This window comes from Canis lupus, chromosome 9 (assembly GCF_048164855.1).
Source record: "Canis lupus baileyi chromosome 9, mCanLup2.hap1, whole genome shotgun sequence".
Taxonomy (NCBI): domain Eukaryota; kingdom Metazoa; phylum Chordata; class Mammalia; order Carnivora; family Canidae; genus Canis; species Canis lupus.
Window position 1 is genome coordinate 30,321,707 of NC_132846.1, and position 15,053 is coordinate 30,336,759.

At 32.2% G+C, this 15,053-nt stretch overlaps 1 protein-coding gene across 1 annotated transcript in view; it reads left to right on the forward strand.

Moving 5' to 3' along the window:
- Positions 1–15,053, forward strand: part of GPR137C (G protein-coupled receptor 137C) — a 64,971-nt gene that overhangs the window by 46,667 nt on the left and 3,251 nt on the right. Inside the window, exons 4-6 of the mRNA XM_072838571.1 lie at positions 12,098–12,247; positions 14,208–14,333; positions 14,528–14,646. Of these exons, the coding sequence (XP_072694672.1) occupies positions 12,098–12,247; positions 14,208–14,333; positions 14,528–14,646 (395 nt within the window). The remainder of the gene's footprint in view (positions 1–12,097; positions 12,248–14,207; positions 14,334–14,527; positions 14,647–15,053) is intronic.

Below are 15,053 nucleotides of genomic sequence, written 5' to 3' on the forward strand. Positions count from 1 at the left end.
CAGTTCAAACCTGTTGTTCAAGGATCAACTGTATATTTTTTTCAACTGTATATTTTTTAATTTACTAATTGCTATTCCTTTGTTTTCTTATTGTTGATGCTTAGTTTGGTATTTTAATTTCAAAATGGAAATAGCATTTGTGAGATGATTTCAAAAAAATATATGTAGGATTTTGCTTCTGGTAATGACTTAGAAGCTTCTATTGGACAAACCTTCCACAGATAGCAGTGATAAATTCTGGACAAAATATAAAAAGCACTGAAGGCACTGGAGAACAACCACTTAGAAGAAGGAAATGACACTGAGTAAGTTTCCTGTTTTTTACAGCTTCTAGCCTGAGGGAAGTTCTCATCCATGGGGCAGCCAAAACTTGAAGAGAAAACCTCTGTTTTACTTGCCTGAAGAATCAGAAGACAAAATTCAAGTAATTACCACATATGGAAAGTGAGTGGGGAATTTCAGGAAGAAGACAGCCAGAGAGAGGAAGACACAAATTTTGATGATAAATTCAGCCTAATTATAATCTAATACCTAAACTACACATTAGCAGGACAGAATTCAAGAGCCACAGTTAAGGATATTTCAGCTCTCCATGCTTAGGGGTAGTTTGGTATTTGAGTCTAGCAAAGTTAATTTTTGCTTAAAAAAAAAAAAGAAAAGAAAAATAAGTACTTTCAGAAGAGTATAACAGAATCCAGACTCTTTAAAATACATCATTCACAAGGTCCAGAATACAATTCAAGGTTATTGGGTATATGAGGAAACAGGAAAAATACAACTCATGCTCAAAAAGCAATCATTGGAGGCAATCTCCCTTCCAGATGACTTAGATGTTCACCATATCAGACAGAGATTTTATAGTATGCTTAAATATGCTCAAGGAAAATATGCTTTGATAAATAAGTCAATAGAAATCTTAGGAGAAATAAAAACTATTAAAAGAAATTGAAGAATTAAGAAGCACAATATTTAAAATTAAAAAGTCATCAGTTGGGCTTAACAGCAGATAGGAGATGAAAGAAGAAAAAGTCAATGAACTTAAAACAACAAAGTATCCAATTTGAAAAACAGAGGAGGGTGAGGGGAAGATGATAATAAAATGAACAGAATCTCAGGACCTAAGTATGTGTTAGGGGAATCCCCAAAGGAAAAGAGAAAATGACATTGGAAAAAATATTTGAAGAAATAATGATTGAAATTTTCCGCTTTTGATGAAAGACATAAATTTACAATTTTATGAAGTTCAGCAACCCCAATCAGGATAAATATAAAGAAAATATTAAAAAAGAAAGAAAAAAAAAGAAAGAAAAAGAAAAGAAAGAAAAAAAAAGAAAGAAAAAGAAAAGAAAGAAAAGAAAAGAAAGAAAAGATCATTGCCTAGGTTCATTATTAATCAAAGTGCTTAAAACCAAAAATAAAAAGTAAATCTTGAGAACAGAGAAAACTGACACATAGATAAAAGAACATTGATTCAAATGATCAACTACTTCTCATCAGAAATAAAGGAGGCCAGAAGATGTGGAAACATCTTTTACATGCTGAAGGAAAAATGTGGTTAACTCTGAAATCTATATCCAATCAAAATATAAAGAATATAAATCAATCAAATCCAATCAAAATATAGAGAATATAAAGAATGATGAAAAATAAAAGCATCTTCCAATAGAACTAAGAGGGTTAGTTACCAACAGACCTGAATTACAAGAAATGTTAAGAAAATTCTACAGACTGAAGGGAAATAAAGTCAGCTTGAATTTCATCTGTCCAGGAAGGAATGAAGAACACAGGAAATAGTAAATATGTGGGTAAATATAATTTCTTAATTTCTAAAAAAGAAATATGACTGGGCAAAGCAAAACTTATAATGTGAGGCTTACATATGTACATATATAATTCTCTATATAGTATATATAACAACCATAGCAACTACAGAATAAAGGACAGGCAATAAATGCATCCATATGGTTGCAAATTTCTTACATTTTCTGTCAGGTGGTATGATATTAACAGACTGTGAAAAGTTAAGGATATATCTTATCATCTCTAGAGTAGTAGTTCTCAAACTTTGTGATCTCAAGACCCCATTACAACCCTGAAAATTATTGAGAACCCCAAAGAGCTATTGTTTACATAAATTATATCTACTTATATATACATTGTTAGAAATAAAAATTGAGAAATTCAAAAAATATTTGTTTATTCACTTAAAATAACAATAATAAATCCAGTATAGCATGTTTTTATGAAAAATAATTGTATTTTCCAAATCAAAATAAATTAGAAGATCAACATTGTTTTACATTTTGCAGATATCTTTAATTTCTGACTTAATGGAAGACAGTTGGATTTTCATGTTTGCTTCTGCATTCAATCTGTTGTGGTATGTCCTTTAAGTTGAAGTATATGAAGAAAATCCTCACACATATATGTAGTTGAAAAATGGAGGAGAATTTTAATAACCTTTTCAGATAATTGTGATATTCTTCTTTAATACTATACCAAAAATCTGAAGTGGAGGTTTCTTGAAGGTTAGTTGCCATGTGAAATCTAAAACCATATTAGTGAACTTTCTGTACTACCATTTGTCTCTCTTGCTGTTTGAAAGATGGTGTAGCATCGTGCATTGATCATTGGAAGATACTGGTCACAGATTTTCAAAATGATGATACATTTCATTGAATATTCTAATTCATGTTTGTTAATATCACCTCCAACCTCATCAGAAAGGTGTTTAAGTTTTCAGAAGCTGCCATCCCAGTCTTATCATGAACATAAGTGCTTACAAGTTTTCAAAAATTCTAATTTTAATTTGAAATATATATTTCACCATTGTCAATAGTGTCATATATTTTCCTTGAAGTGACAGACTCATTTCATTTATTTTCAAAAGAATATATATCCAGTAACCAAGTGTGAATAACCATTGTTTGTCTTTCATAGTTGTCTGTTAAGTAAAAAATGGTGTTCTGAGGAAAAAAATGGCTACTTCGGCTCACAAGTCAAACAACCACATAAGTGCTTTTACTCAAGACAGCCACAATACCTCAGCATGCAGTAGAATTGCTTTAAGTGTATGTCTCATCTCATCACACAGAATGTTAAATAGACACAAACTCTGGGGTTGGTAATTAAAATTTTCAGTGCTTCATCAAGGATATTCTTAAGTGAAACTTTTTTTTTTTTTAACTGGGAATGTGACGCAGTAAAGAATACTACACAATTTGGTATCACTGCTTTGATTTGTGCTAAGGCCCAGAAGTTTTAGTTACCATTGCTTTTGCACCATTAGTGAACATATCAACACAAATGACCCACAATAAACAATCAGAAGAGTTTTCAACACTTAGGATATTTCAATCACTTATCTTTCTTCTCCAGATTGCCCTAAAAGAATATCTTCCTGAATGATTAGCTGGTCCTGACACCAAATGAATATGAACAAAATTAGTCCTGCTACATCAGGTTCATTTATTTGTAAGACAAAAATATAAATCTGTAGACAAAATATTAGACTCTTTGTTTTCAGTTAAATCTTTAAATCAGTGAATTTCTGTATTATTGGAAAATGGCAATGTCATAATTTCCTGAATGGACTTCCCATCCAGTAGGCATTCAGCAATGTCAGCTGTGTAAGAATTTACTGGTTTCTCAGCTACTGTGTGTGCTTCATTAGCCAATGTAGTATAATAATGTAGCCTGTGAAATGTTTGAATGACTTTTTCATTTCTGGTTTGGAAAGTTATAAAAACAATTTTTGGTATTTTAAAACCACACCTGCATTTAAATTTTCCATTCCTTTTGCTTTTAAACTCTGAATGATTGGTCTCAAGATGATGCTGTAGCCTCATTGGGCCATATACTATTCAAAACGTTTCCGTCATAGAAGACACAATAAGGTAAATTATTAACATTTGCAAAGCCTATTGAAAGATAATTTTCATTACATTTTATTTGATGAAACAAAACAAATCAATTTCATCCAGTTCCTTTGAGGTAGATTCCTTTCTTTATTGAGTCATAGAATTCTAATCACTTTCATCTTTTTCAGCATCTTAGAGGTAAACAGAGATGTGTGTTGAGAAAGATATTTTTTATTGTGATAGAATATAAATATTATTTTTTAAGTGTACAGTTCAGTGGCATTAAGTATATTCATACTGTTGTGCAACCATCAACACTATGTATCTCCAGAACATTTCATTATCCCATACTGAAGCTCTATATCCATTAAAAATTAATTCCCCATTCTTAAGCCAATAATTCATTAATATGAAAAAATATTTTTTCATTTTAGAGTAATATATGATTAATTTATAAAACGAGTTTAACATCAAATTTAAAGTTTTTTAAGTTTTTTGAAGAAAGTTCTTAAATATTGTAAAACAAATCTATCAGGAGTACCAATTCTTGTACTTCCATGGAGATACAAGGATTTCAAAATAACTACTTATTGGGTGATAATGAGGTTTCAGCAGATACAGCAGGTATAACCAAAGAAACCTAGTAAGAACCCAGTAAAAGTAAAAGAACAAGCTAAATTAATCTCTGAAAATGCACCTATTTATACGCTAATACTATTATAATAGGAATTCGAGAAAACACAAGAATACACATGCACACAAAGTGTTGACATCACTTAGTCTGGAAAACTCTGTTGTACATTCAAAAGAGAATTACAGTACAATAGGTAAATAACATCTCAGTGTCTTTGTTAAATCATTTTTTTAAGTCATTTTGATTTTGGTCTTTAAGGTCCCTTGACCACACTTTAAGAACTACTGCCCTAGAGCAACCATTTAAGGCAAAAACAAAAACTAGTGAAGAATAGTTAAAAATCCAAAAGATAAATGAAATTCTAAAAAATATTAAATTAACCCAAAAGAACACAGGACATAAGAGATAGAGGAAAAACAAACAAGACCAACAACAAAACACAAAAGGGACAAGCAGAAAAACAGTAAAATATAAGGTCTAAATCCAAACATATCACCAATTATATTCAACGTTAATGGACCAAACATTCCCATTAAAAAGTAGAGACTGTCAAAATGGCACTTTAAATATAAAAAAAGATACAGCTATCAAAAATAGACAGAAACTACGCTGCATTCAGTATGCATAAAAGGCCCTCTAACATCAGATAAAATAGACTTAAAGACAGAATATTACCAGATATAAAGATACCTTTCATCAGGAAGCAAAGAATATAACCAAATATAAAGAGGTACATTTAATCAGAAAGAGATAAAAATTATAAATATGGGCATTAAGGAAGGCAGGTTTTGTGATGAGCACTGGGTGTTATATGCAACTGATGAATCATTGAACTCTACATCTGAAATTAATGATGTACTACTATATGTTGGCTAATTGAATTTAAATTTTAAAAATTATAAATATGCACATGAAGCCAAAACGGTAGGGAATAAAGTAGAAAAAAGATTTACCAAATAGGAAGAAATAGTGGAGGTGGGGAATCTATACAATTATAGTTGGAGATTTTAATGCCCCACCCTCAACAATTGAAAACAAAGTATCAGTACAAAAACTCTGAACGACATTATCAACCCCTGAGTTAATTGACTCTCAGTAACTGGAGAATACACATTCTTTTCAACTGAGCATGGAAATGGTCATCAAAATAAACCATACAGTGGACCATAAGACAAGTATCAATACATTCAAAAGAGTTGGATTCAGAGTGTTCTCTTGCCATAATGCAGTTAAATATCAATAACATTATGATATCTAAAATTCCAAATTATATAATTCCAAATTATACAACATAGTTCTAAATAACTCGTGGGAAAAGGAAGAAATCACAAGGGAAATTAGAAAATATTTCATATAGAAGAATAATGAAATACAATATACCAAGAATTGTAGGATGTTGCTCAAAATAGTGCTTGAAGAGAAAAAATATATCCTTAAATGCTATATATTAGAATAGAAGAAAGATACAAAATTGTAACCTAAGACTTCACCTTAGAAACTACAAGGGGAAACTAGGACAAAGTTAATTTAGAAAAGTAGGCAAAATAAGTGGAAGGATGCAATAATAAAGATAAGAATAGAAATCAGTGAAACAGAAAATAACAATAAAGAAATTAAAGCCAAAAGTTAATTTTGTGAATAGATCGACAAATTTTGTGTACAGGAAAAAGCAGAGTGAAAAAACAAACTGCCAATACCATGAATAAAAGAGAGAATATCACTATAGATATTACTAGGCATTAAAAGAAAAATGAAGGAATATTATGAACAACTCTGCGTGAGCAAATTTGACAACTTAAAGGAAATGGACAAGTTGCTTTAAAAATACAACTTAAAAAAAATACAACTTAACAAATTGTTAGAAGACAAAATATAAAATCTGAATAACCCTGTGCTTATTAAGGAAATTTAATTTGTTATCAGAAATTTCCCTCAAAGAAAACTGTTTGGTTCAGATGGTTTCACTAGTTAATTTTATCAAATACTTAAAGAAAAAATAATACTAATATTAAACAGATTCTTTTGAAAAAAAAAAAGAAGGAACACTTTCTGATATATTTAATGAGGACAGCATTACTGTGATACCAAACTTGACAAAGATATTACAAAACAAAAATCACAAACTAGTGTCCTTTATACTTAAAGATGCAGAATCTAAGCAACATATAAAAAGGATAATAAATCATGACCAAGAAGAGTTTATCCCAGGAATGCAAAATAGGTTTAATGTTTGAAAATCAATCAATTTAATTCACTACATTCCGAGAAGAGAATAAAACAAATAGCAATTTGAATAGCTGTAGAAAATACATTTGACAAAATTCAGACCCTCCTTGATTTAAAACAACAAACAGAATATAGAATATTAGGAATATTCCTCGATCTGATAAAAGGCATCTATAAAAAATATACAATGAAATCATACTTAAAGTATTGTTTTGTCCCTAGGGTTGGGAACAAAGCAAGGATGCTCCTTCTCACTATTTCTACTCAATATTCCAAGAAAAAAAAATTTTTAAGTATAAAATTGGAAATAAAAAAGTAAAACTCTTTAATTGCAGACAACAGAATTGCTTTGGTAGAACATCTTAAATAACTATATATTTAAATAACTACTTGATAACTACTAGAACTTATGAGTGAATGCAGCAGGTTCTCAGGATACAAGTTCAAAATACAAAAATTATATTGTATTTTTATATAAAAATAAATATATGAAAAATAAAAATTAAAAAATATAATAAAATATTGTATTTTTATATATAGCCAAGGCCAGATAATTAGAAGATGAAATTTTTAAAAATACACATTTATATTAGCATAAAAAAACAAAATACTTCAGAACAAATTTTCCAAAATACGATACCTCTATACTGAAAAAACTACAAAATATTGCTGAGAGAAATTAAGATTTAAATCAATGGAGACAATTGCTCATGGATTGGAAGATGCAGTATTGTTAAGATGGCAATTCTTCCCAAAATAATCTACAGATTCAAAGAAATCCTAATCATAACTCTACCATGAGTTTCTTTAAAACAGAAATTGGCAACTTTATTCTAAAATTTATGTGGAAATGAAAAGGACTTAAAAATACTTCTAAAGTAGTACTCTAACAGAACTTTGTGCAATGATGAGAGTATTTTATATCTGCATTATTCAGTGTGGTAACTAGCCATGTGTAACATTTGAGCACTTGAAAGGTAGCTATTGTGACAGAACTGATCATTTAATTTTTAAAAAATTTTAATGCAATTAATTAACATATAGTATATTATTAGTTTTAGAGGTAGAGTTCAGTGATTCATCAGTTGCATATAACACCCAGTGCTCATTACATCATGTGCTCTCCTTACGCCCATCACCCAGAACCCCATCCTCCTACCCACCTCCTCTCCAGCAACCCTCAGTATGTTTCCTGTAGTTAAGAGTCCTTTATAGGGAGTGCCTGGGTGGCACAATTGATAGTGTCAGCCTTTGGCTCGGGTCCTGATCTCAGGGTCCTGACCTCAGGGTCCAATCTCAGAGTCCTGGAATCAGGCCCCACACTGGGCTTCCTGCTTAGTGAAGTGTCTGCTACTCCCTCTCCTCTCTTTCTCTCTTTCTCTCTCCCTCTCCCTCAGCCCCAGCCTCCCCTTCGTGCTCTCTCTTTCGTTCTTTCTCTCTCTCTCTCAAGTAAGTAATTTATTTTAATTTAATATGAATGTAAATACTCACATGTAGCTAATGGCTATTATACTGAATAATGGAGAAGGAAACCCTTAAAAAGCAGGGGACTTACACTACATAGCTTTGAAATTTAGTATAAAGCTACAATAATTAAAACACTGTATGACTGGCATAAAAGAGGCAAACAGATCAATGGAACAGAATAGAAAGCCTAGAAATCAATCCACATTTGTAAGATCTTTTGATTTTTGACAAAAGTACTAAAGCAATCCAAAGGGAAAATGAAAGCTTTTTAACTAATAAGGCTGGAAAAACTGGATATCCATATGAAAGAAAATGAACCCCTAACTCCATCTCAAACTATACCCATACAAAAAAATTTTTAAATGGATCATAGACCTAAAAATAAATGAAAATACTCTAAAGCTTCTAAAAGTAAATACAGAAGAATATTTTTACAACTTGGGTATAAGCAAAGATGTCTTGGGTCATAGAAAGTAATCAGAAGGAAAAAATTGATAAATTAGACTTAATTAAAAGTTCAACTTTCTCATCCAAAAAAAAGTCTAAGAAAATGCAAAGGCAAACCACAGACTTCAAGAAAATACTTGCAATACGTATTTCTGACAAGGGACTTATTTCCAGCATATATAGAGATCTCCTACAACTCAATTAAAAAAAAAAACCCAATTTAGAAGTGGTAAAAGATATGAATAGATTTTTCACAAAGAAGATATACAAACGGCTAATAAGCCAAATGCAGTCTTCAGAGAAATGCAGTTTAAAACCAAAATGAGATGCTACTACACATCTACCAGCATGGCTATAATTAGAAAGATTGAAAACCCCTAATGTTCACTAGGATGTGGAGCAACTGGAACTCTCATACTTTATTGGAAGTGTAAAATTGTACATCCATTTTGGAAAAAGATCTGGTAGTTTCCTCTACAGCTGAACTTATACCTACCACATGACCCAGTAATTCCATTCTTAGGCATTTACCACAAAGAAGTGAAAGCACATGCTCACAAAAAGATTTTATAAGAATATTTATAGAAAATGTGCATCAAGAGAAGGAACTGTCATAGAAACAATCTCATGTAATTATACAGTGAAATTAGTATGATTAACTGTCCTGGTTTCTTTGGGGCTGAGAAGTTTTCTGGGATGTGGGACTTTCAGTGCTAAAACTAGGAAACTCTTGAGCAAACCAGAAGGAGTTGGTCATTCTAATTATCTACCTCGGCAATAGAAAGACCAAACTACTGAAATATCCGACAACATGGATGAAGCAGAAAACATGCTGAGTGAAACCACAAGAGTTCATATTCTCTGGTCCCATTTATATGAAGTTCAGAACTAAGTTGTGGTAAAAACAGAAGCAGAAGAGTATACATTTCTGAGGTTTTGGGTGATGGGAAGGGGTGTGAGGGACTTTCTAGAGTGATGATTATATTCTCTGCTTTGGTAGAGATTTGGCTATACTGGTATACACATTTATCAAAACTCAGTGAATGGTAAGTTGAAGTTTCTGCATATCTGTATTTAAAAATACCTGTAAACAAATACTGAACTATAGTCAATGACATGCATACCAATGTGTTAATAATATGCATCCTGGAGTGAGGTGTAACTCATCCTTTGTCTGGAATGGAATTACTGAAAAAGTGGTGTAGGTGTCAGAGATAGAGGAAGGGAGAAAGATACCTTGAGGATTGCTCCTGAGTAGAATTGCCTATTATGACTCTATTCATTTTAGGAAGATTTTCTTTAACTTTTTGACAACAGCTTCCATTTGTTTTGTTTTGTTTTGTTTTGTAATCCTGTACTTTGCTTGAACAATCTTAATTTGTTTTCTAAATTAGTGGGCTTCTTTCATTGTTATATGTATGTAATCTAGCTGTAATTTTGTTTTATTTTATTAATAGCCTCAGTATTATTGATTCTTTGCTCTTTTCTCACGACTTTTTTAGTTTTTATAGTATTTACAGGTATAAGCAGAGTCTTTCCCTATTATGTCTTTTTAGCAGTCATTTTATTTCTCTGTAAAGTTACTTATGATTATTTTAAAGGAATGGTAATGCTTATAGCATTCTAACTTCTTGATACCTAATGTTTCTTTAATAATATAGTACTTTTAAAATTGGATCTGGATTGGTTTTAGATTAGCTTTTTTATTAACAACTTTTTTGGGGATTCACAAAAATAAAAATGCACACTGTAGAAAATTATAGCCTTGACTTTAGAAAATTTTAGTCTTGCTAGGGTTTATTTATTGTCACATATACTTTTTGTTATGGTAGTGAGTAAGCTCAAAAAAGGTACTCTTTCAACATCTTTCAAGGTATCTTTTATCTTTTAGTTCTTCTTATGTACCTCTAAAATTGTGGTGTTCTTATAAAGAAATCAGTTATAATAATCCTCTTAATCCTACCAAACCCATCATACTCTTCTAAGTATTTTTAATAAACTCTTTCTATCCTGCAATTAAAATTATTATTAATTATTAATTATTAATCTGCCTACAAACATAACTTCAAAAATTCAACATAATTACCCATAATATAAAGAGGAAATAAAAGGAAAGTAATTAACAAATATTTCAATATGTAAATTTTGGGACATGATGTACTAGTCAGATGCTTGTTATCTATACATAGAAACTGAATGGGGAACAAAAAAAAAAAAGAAACTGAATGGGAAACTGAATGGGACAACTATAAATACAGATTGTTACAGGGGTATTGTGTTGGTGCCTTACATACCACACACAGTATTGTTGTCAGTTTCATGATTTTCTGAAATATTTGACCATTCTTGATAAAGTTCTGAACAAAACAAAGGAAAAGTTCCCTCAGTTTACATGATATATATGTGTCTGGAAATATTGGCATCTGTTTAAACTATGCAAACATAAATATTATTTATATATAAAACAATTAGGTTTTGGCTCAGATCATTACAAACGGGTTTTTTAGGTCTTCATGAATATCTAAGATGATACTGGAAAGTTATGATGGTCAGAAAGGAATTCTCTCATGTGGAGAACTCTCCTGAGGATTACTGATCATCTAGCATCCCCCACCCTTGTGCGCTAAATGCCATCATTGTGACAACCAGAACATAAACTTTCAAAACACCACATTGGTGTTTTTTGCAATGGGGCTCTTTGGCAATTGTGTCACCTCTCCGAATAATGTTTGTAATGTTTAAGATAAATAGGATTACCAAGGAAACCAATTGTTGAAATACAAACCCCAGGTTACAAATCCCTGTAAAAAAGATGATACTACACTTTTCTCCAGTACATATACTTCAATAGAATGTGAGTACTAAATTGTGAGTGAACTAAATTGTATGGTTTTCTATCTGGGGAAACAATTGAATCCTTGGTATTAAAATATTATGGATTTGAACATGCATTTGAGTGCCTATATCATTTTGTTCTCAACATAATGACGTCATTAAGGGACTAACATCAACTCTTTAATAGAAAGAAGCAAATAACATAGGAGCTTATTTCTATTCTAATTTTGTACCTCATTAGAAATTAAGTGTATGAAATGAAATAACGCTTCTATTTCCCATTCTTTTCTTATTATGACTAAACTACTTCCCTCATTAGTATCAATTTTGCCAACTTATTTGCTCATATATTACTTAAGGGAGTAAGATAACCTTGGCAGGACAAAATCTCCCTCCAGCTGCCATTAGGAAAGTTGACAAATTACTTATTTGTATTAATAGGGTAGTTTAAACACAAATTATTCCAAGAATAGGCATTGTAAAGCAAGATAATCAAGAGTTTATTTCAATAGGTGCTCACTCAGTATTTTCTAAGAGTGCATTGCAAGAGGTGACTGTGTTGTATCTGGATAACAGTTTGTCATGACAAATGTGCAGTTTCATGATGATGAGTTTTTATCTCTTCTAGGGTATGTCTCTGTGCCAGACTGTTGTCGTAGGCTCTGTAGTCATTCTTCTCTACTCTTCAAGAGCATGTTATAATTTAGTGGTGATCACCATATCTCAGGATACATTAGAAAGTCCATTTAATTATGGCTGGGATAATCTTTCAGATAAGGTAAGTAGCTAACTTGTATTGCTAATCAAATAATATAATAATAAAATTAGCCTTAACTAAGGAAACATTTTAAGTGTTTGACTTACAAACACTTATCTCCAGCTACTAACAGTAATCATAAAGTTCTGTGCTCAAAAATCCTCATTTACATGTGTCACTTAAAATCATTCTTCAGAGAGAACTTCTCCCAAAGGAGTATTTTCTTTCTTTTCTTTCTTTCTTTCTTTCTTTCTTTCTTTCTTTCTTTCTTTCTTTCTTTCTTTCTTTCTTTCTTTCTTTCTTTCTTTCTTTCTTTCTTTCTTTCTTTCTTTCTTTCTTTCTTTCTTTCTTTCTTTCTTTCTTTTTTGTAGATGATACTAATATTTCCATAAACCTATTGGTCATGAACCTATTTTACTAATTTTTCAAGGATAGTGTTTAAATATCTCTAGCTTAGGTAGCTCAGTGGTTGAGTGCCTTTGGCTCAGGGCCTGGTCCCAAGGTCCTGGGACTGACTCCCGCATCAGGCTGCCTGCGGGGAACCTGCTTCTCCCTCTGCCTATGCCTCTGCCTCTCTCTCTATGTCTCTTATGAATAAATAAATAAAATAAAAATATCTCTAGATAAATAGATTGCCTGTCATTAGCTAGTGAATATGGGTATGTTTTTAATTTGTGAGGATGGAGTTTATTCTCTCAAACCCGAGACCTACATATAACCTAAATATTTGGTTTGGTTTTAGATATTTAAGGGATTTTTATGAAAATTGTATATTATCAGTCATGATAATGGGAGAGCATTCATAGCTCCTTGGGTATCCAGCTGTTTGCTGTAGTAATTCCCAGTATTCTATCATATTTAACTTCCCAGCATTCTCCATCCCCTTCCTAAGAAGTGCAGTTTGACATAGCTACGTGTCATGTCTTTGTATTAAACTTTGTACTGACTTTAAGGCATTCTGGAATATCGTTTTATCAGAATTTCAGTTACCTTTCTAAAGAAAACAGATTTTTCCCCCTTCTCCAAGGAAAGGAGTTTTCTGTTTTTTTTTATTTTTTATTTATTTATGATAGTCACAGAGAGAGAGAGAGAGAGAGAGAGAGAGAGAGAAGCAGAGACACAGGCAGAGGGAGAAGCAGGCTCCATGCACCGGGAGCCGGATGTGGGATTCGATCCTGGATCTCCAGGATCACGCCCTAGGCCAAAGGCAGGCGCCAAACCGCTGCGCCACCTAGGGATCCCGGAAAGGAATTTTCTTATGTAGTTCCAGGTAGCAGATTCTCTTCACTCCTTTTGCCATTTCTCTCTCCCAACATCTAGTAGAATAAAAGCAAATTCAATATGAAGTTGAGGCCCAAAAGCATATGTTTAAATAACAGCAGAGCTGAGCAACTTAACATGTGTCATTTCTCTACAGATGTAACTCAGTAAATGCTATGTAGTATGTTACCTAAGTAGTAGCTAGAACCAGTAGTTTCTTTTTTTTAAATATTTTTTTTAAATTTTTATTTATTTATGATAGAGAGAGAGAGAGAGGCAGAGACACAGGCAGAGGGAGAAGCAGGCTCCATGCACCGGGAGCCCGATGTGGGATTTGATCCCAGGTCTCCAGGATCGCGCCCTGGGCCAAAGACAGGCACTAAACCGCTGCGCCACCCAGGGATCCCCCAGTAGTTGCTTTTTAACTGTCTTTAGACTATGCAGCCTAAAAATGAGATCACTCCAACTTATTGATATATTAAAATATTTTCATAAATTGATGATTGAAAAAGTTAATAGCTTTTTATTCTATTTAACATCAAAGCATTTTTATGTCCTTTAAAGGATATGAAACCACTAAATATGGAAAATGAATTTAGAGATTTATGTGCCTATGGTTAATGTGTTTTAACTTACCCTACCTGAGGCAAATTAATTGTGGCAGGTGACTGCTTATACATAAAACAGATTTAAAAATTGCTCTATCATACTCTGTTTACAGGCTCATATAGAAGACATAAGTGGAGAAGAGTATATAGTATTTGGAATGGTCCTCTTTCTATGGGAACATGTGCCAGCATGGTCAGTGGTACTCTTTTTCCGGGCGCAGAGATTAAACCAGAATTTGGTATGATATCATAATATTCCCCAGTGCCTGTTTCCCTTATTTTTAAAAATAATGGAACATTAAAAATAATAATAATGAAACATTTATGTTGATTTTCTCTTTTGGGGAAAGTTTAAGACTAAAAAGCATTATAGATCTCAGCCTCCTTTCTTAAAAAGTAAATCTTCATATGTTATCTAATACTTTGTTCACAGGCACCTGCTGGCATGATAAATAGTCACAATTATAGTTCCAGAGCTTACTTTTTCGACAATCCAAGACGATACGATAGTGATGATGACTTGCCAAGACTGGGAAGTTCAAGAGAAGGAAGGTAGATATACTAGATTAGTACTGAATAGATTGGAAAGAACAAATGTAAGCTTTAACCCAAATATGAAAAAAGGGGATTTGGTGACAAATGTCAATAAATAAGATCACTTAAACTGGATTTTAGAAAAGTAGATGTTACATCCGTAGTGGGGACCTGTACTATAAAGAATTATCATCTAACTCTAAGCCTATGCATTACCTTTATTTGAGAAATACATTTGGACATAAAATGGTACCATCTCATTTCAGAATTCCATGTTTGTTCAAAGCTGGCAGAGCTTGGTGAGCAGGGAAGGAATACAATTAGCATGATTATGTTTCCTTATCTATAGTGCTATTCAAAACCCACTGAGAAACCCTACATGAAACTCTGGGGAAGCTGAGGTGCCACAGGAAAACGTGTGTCCT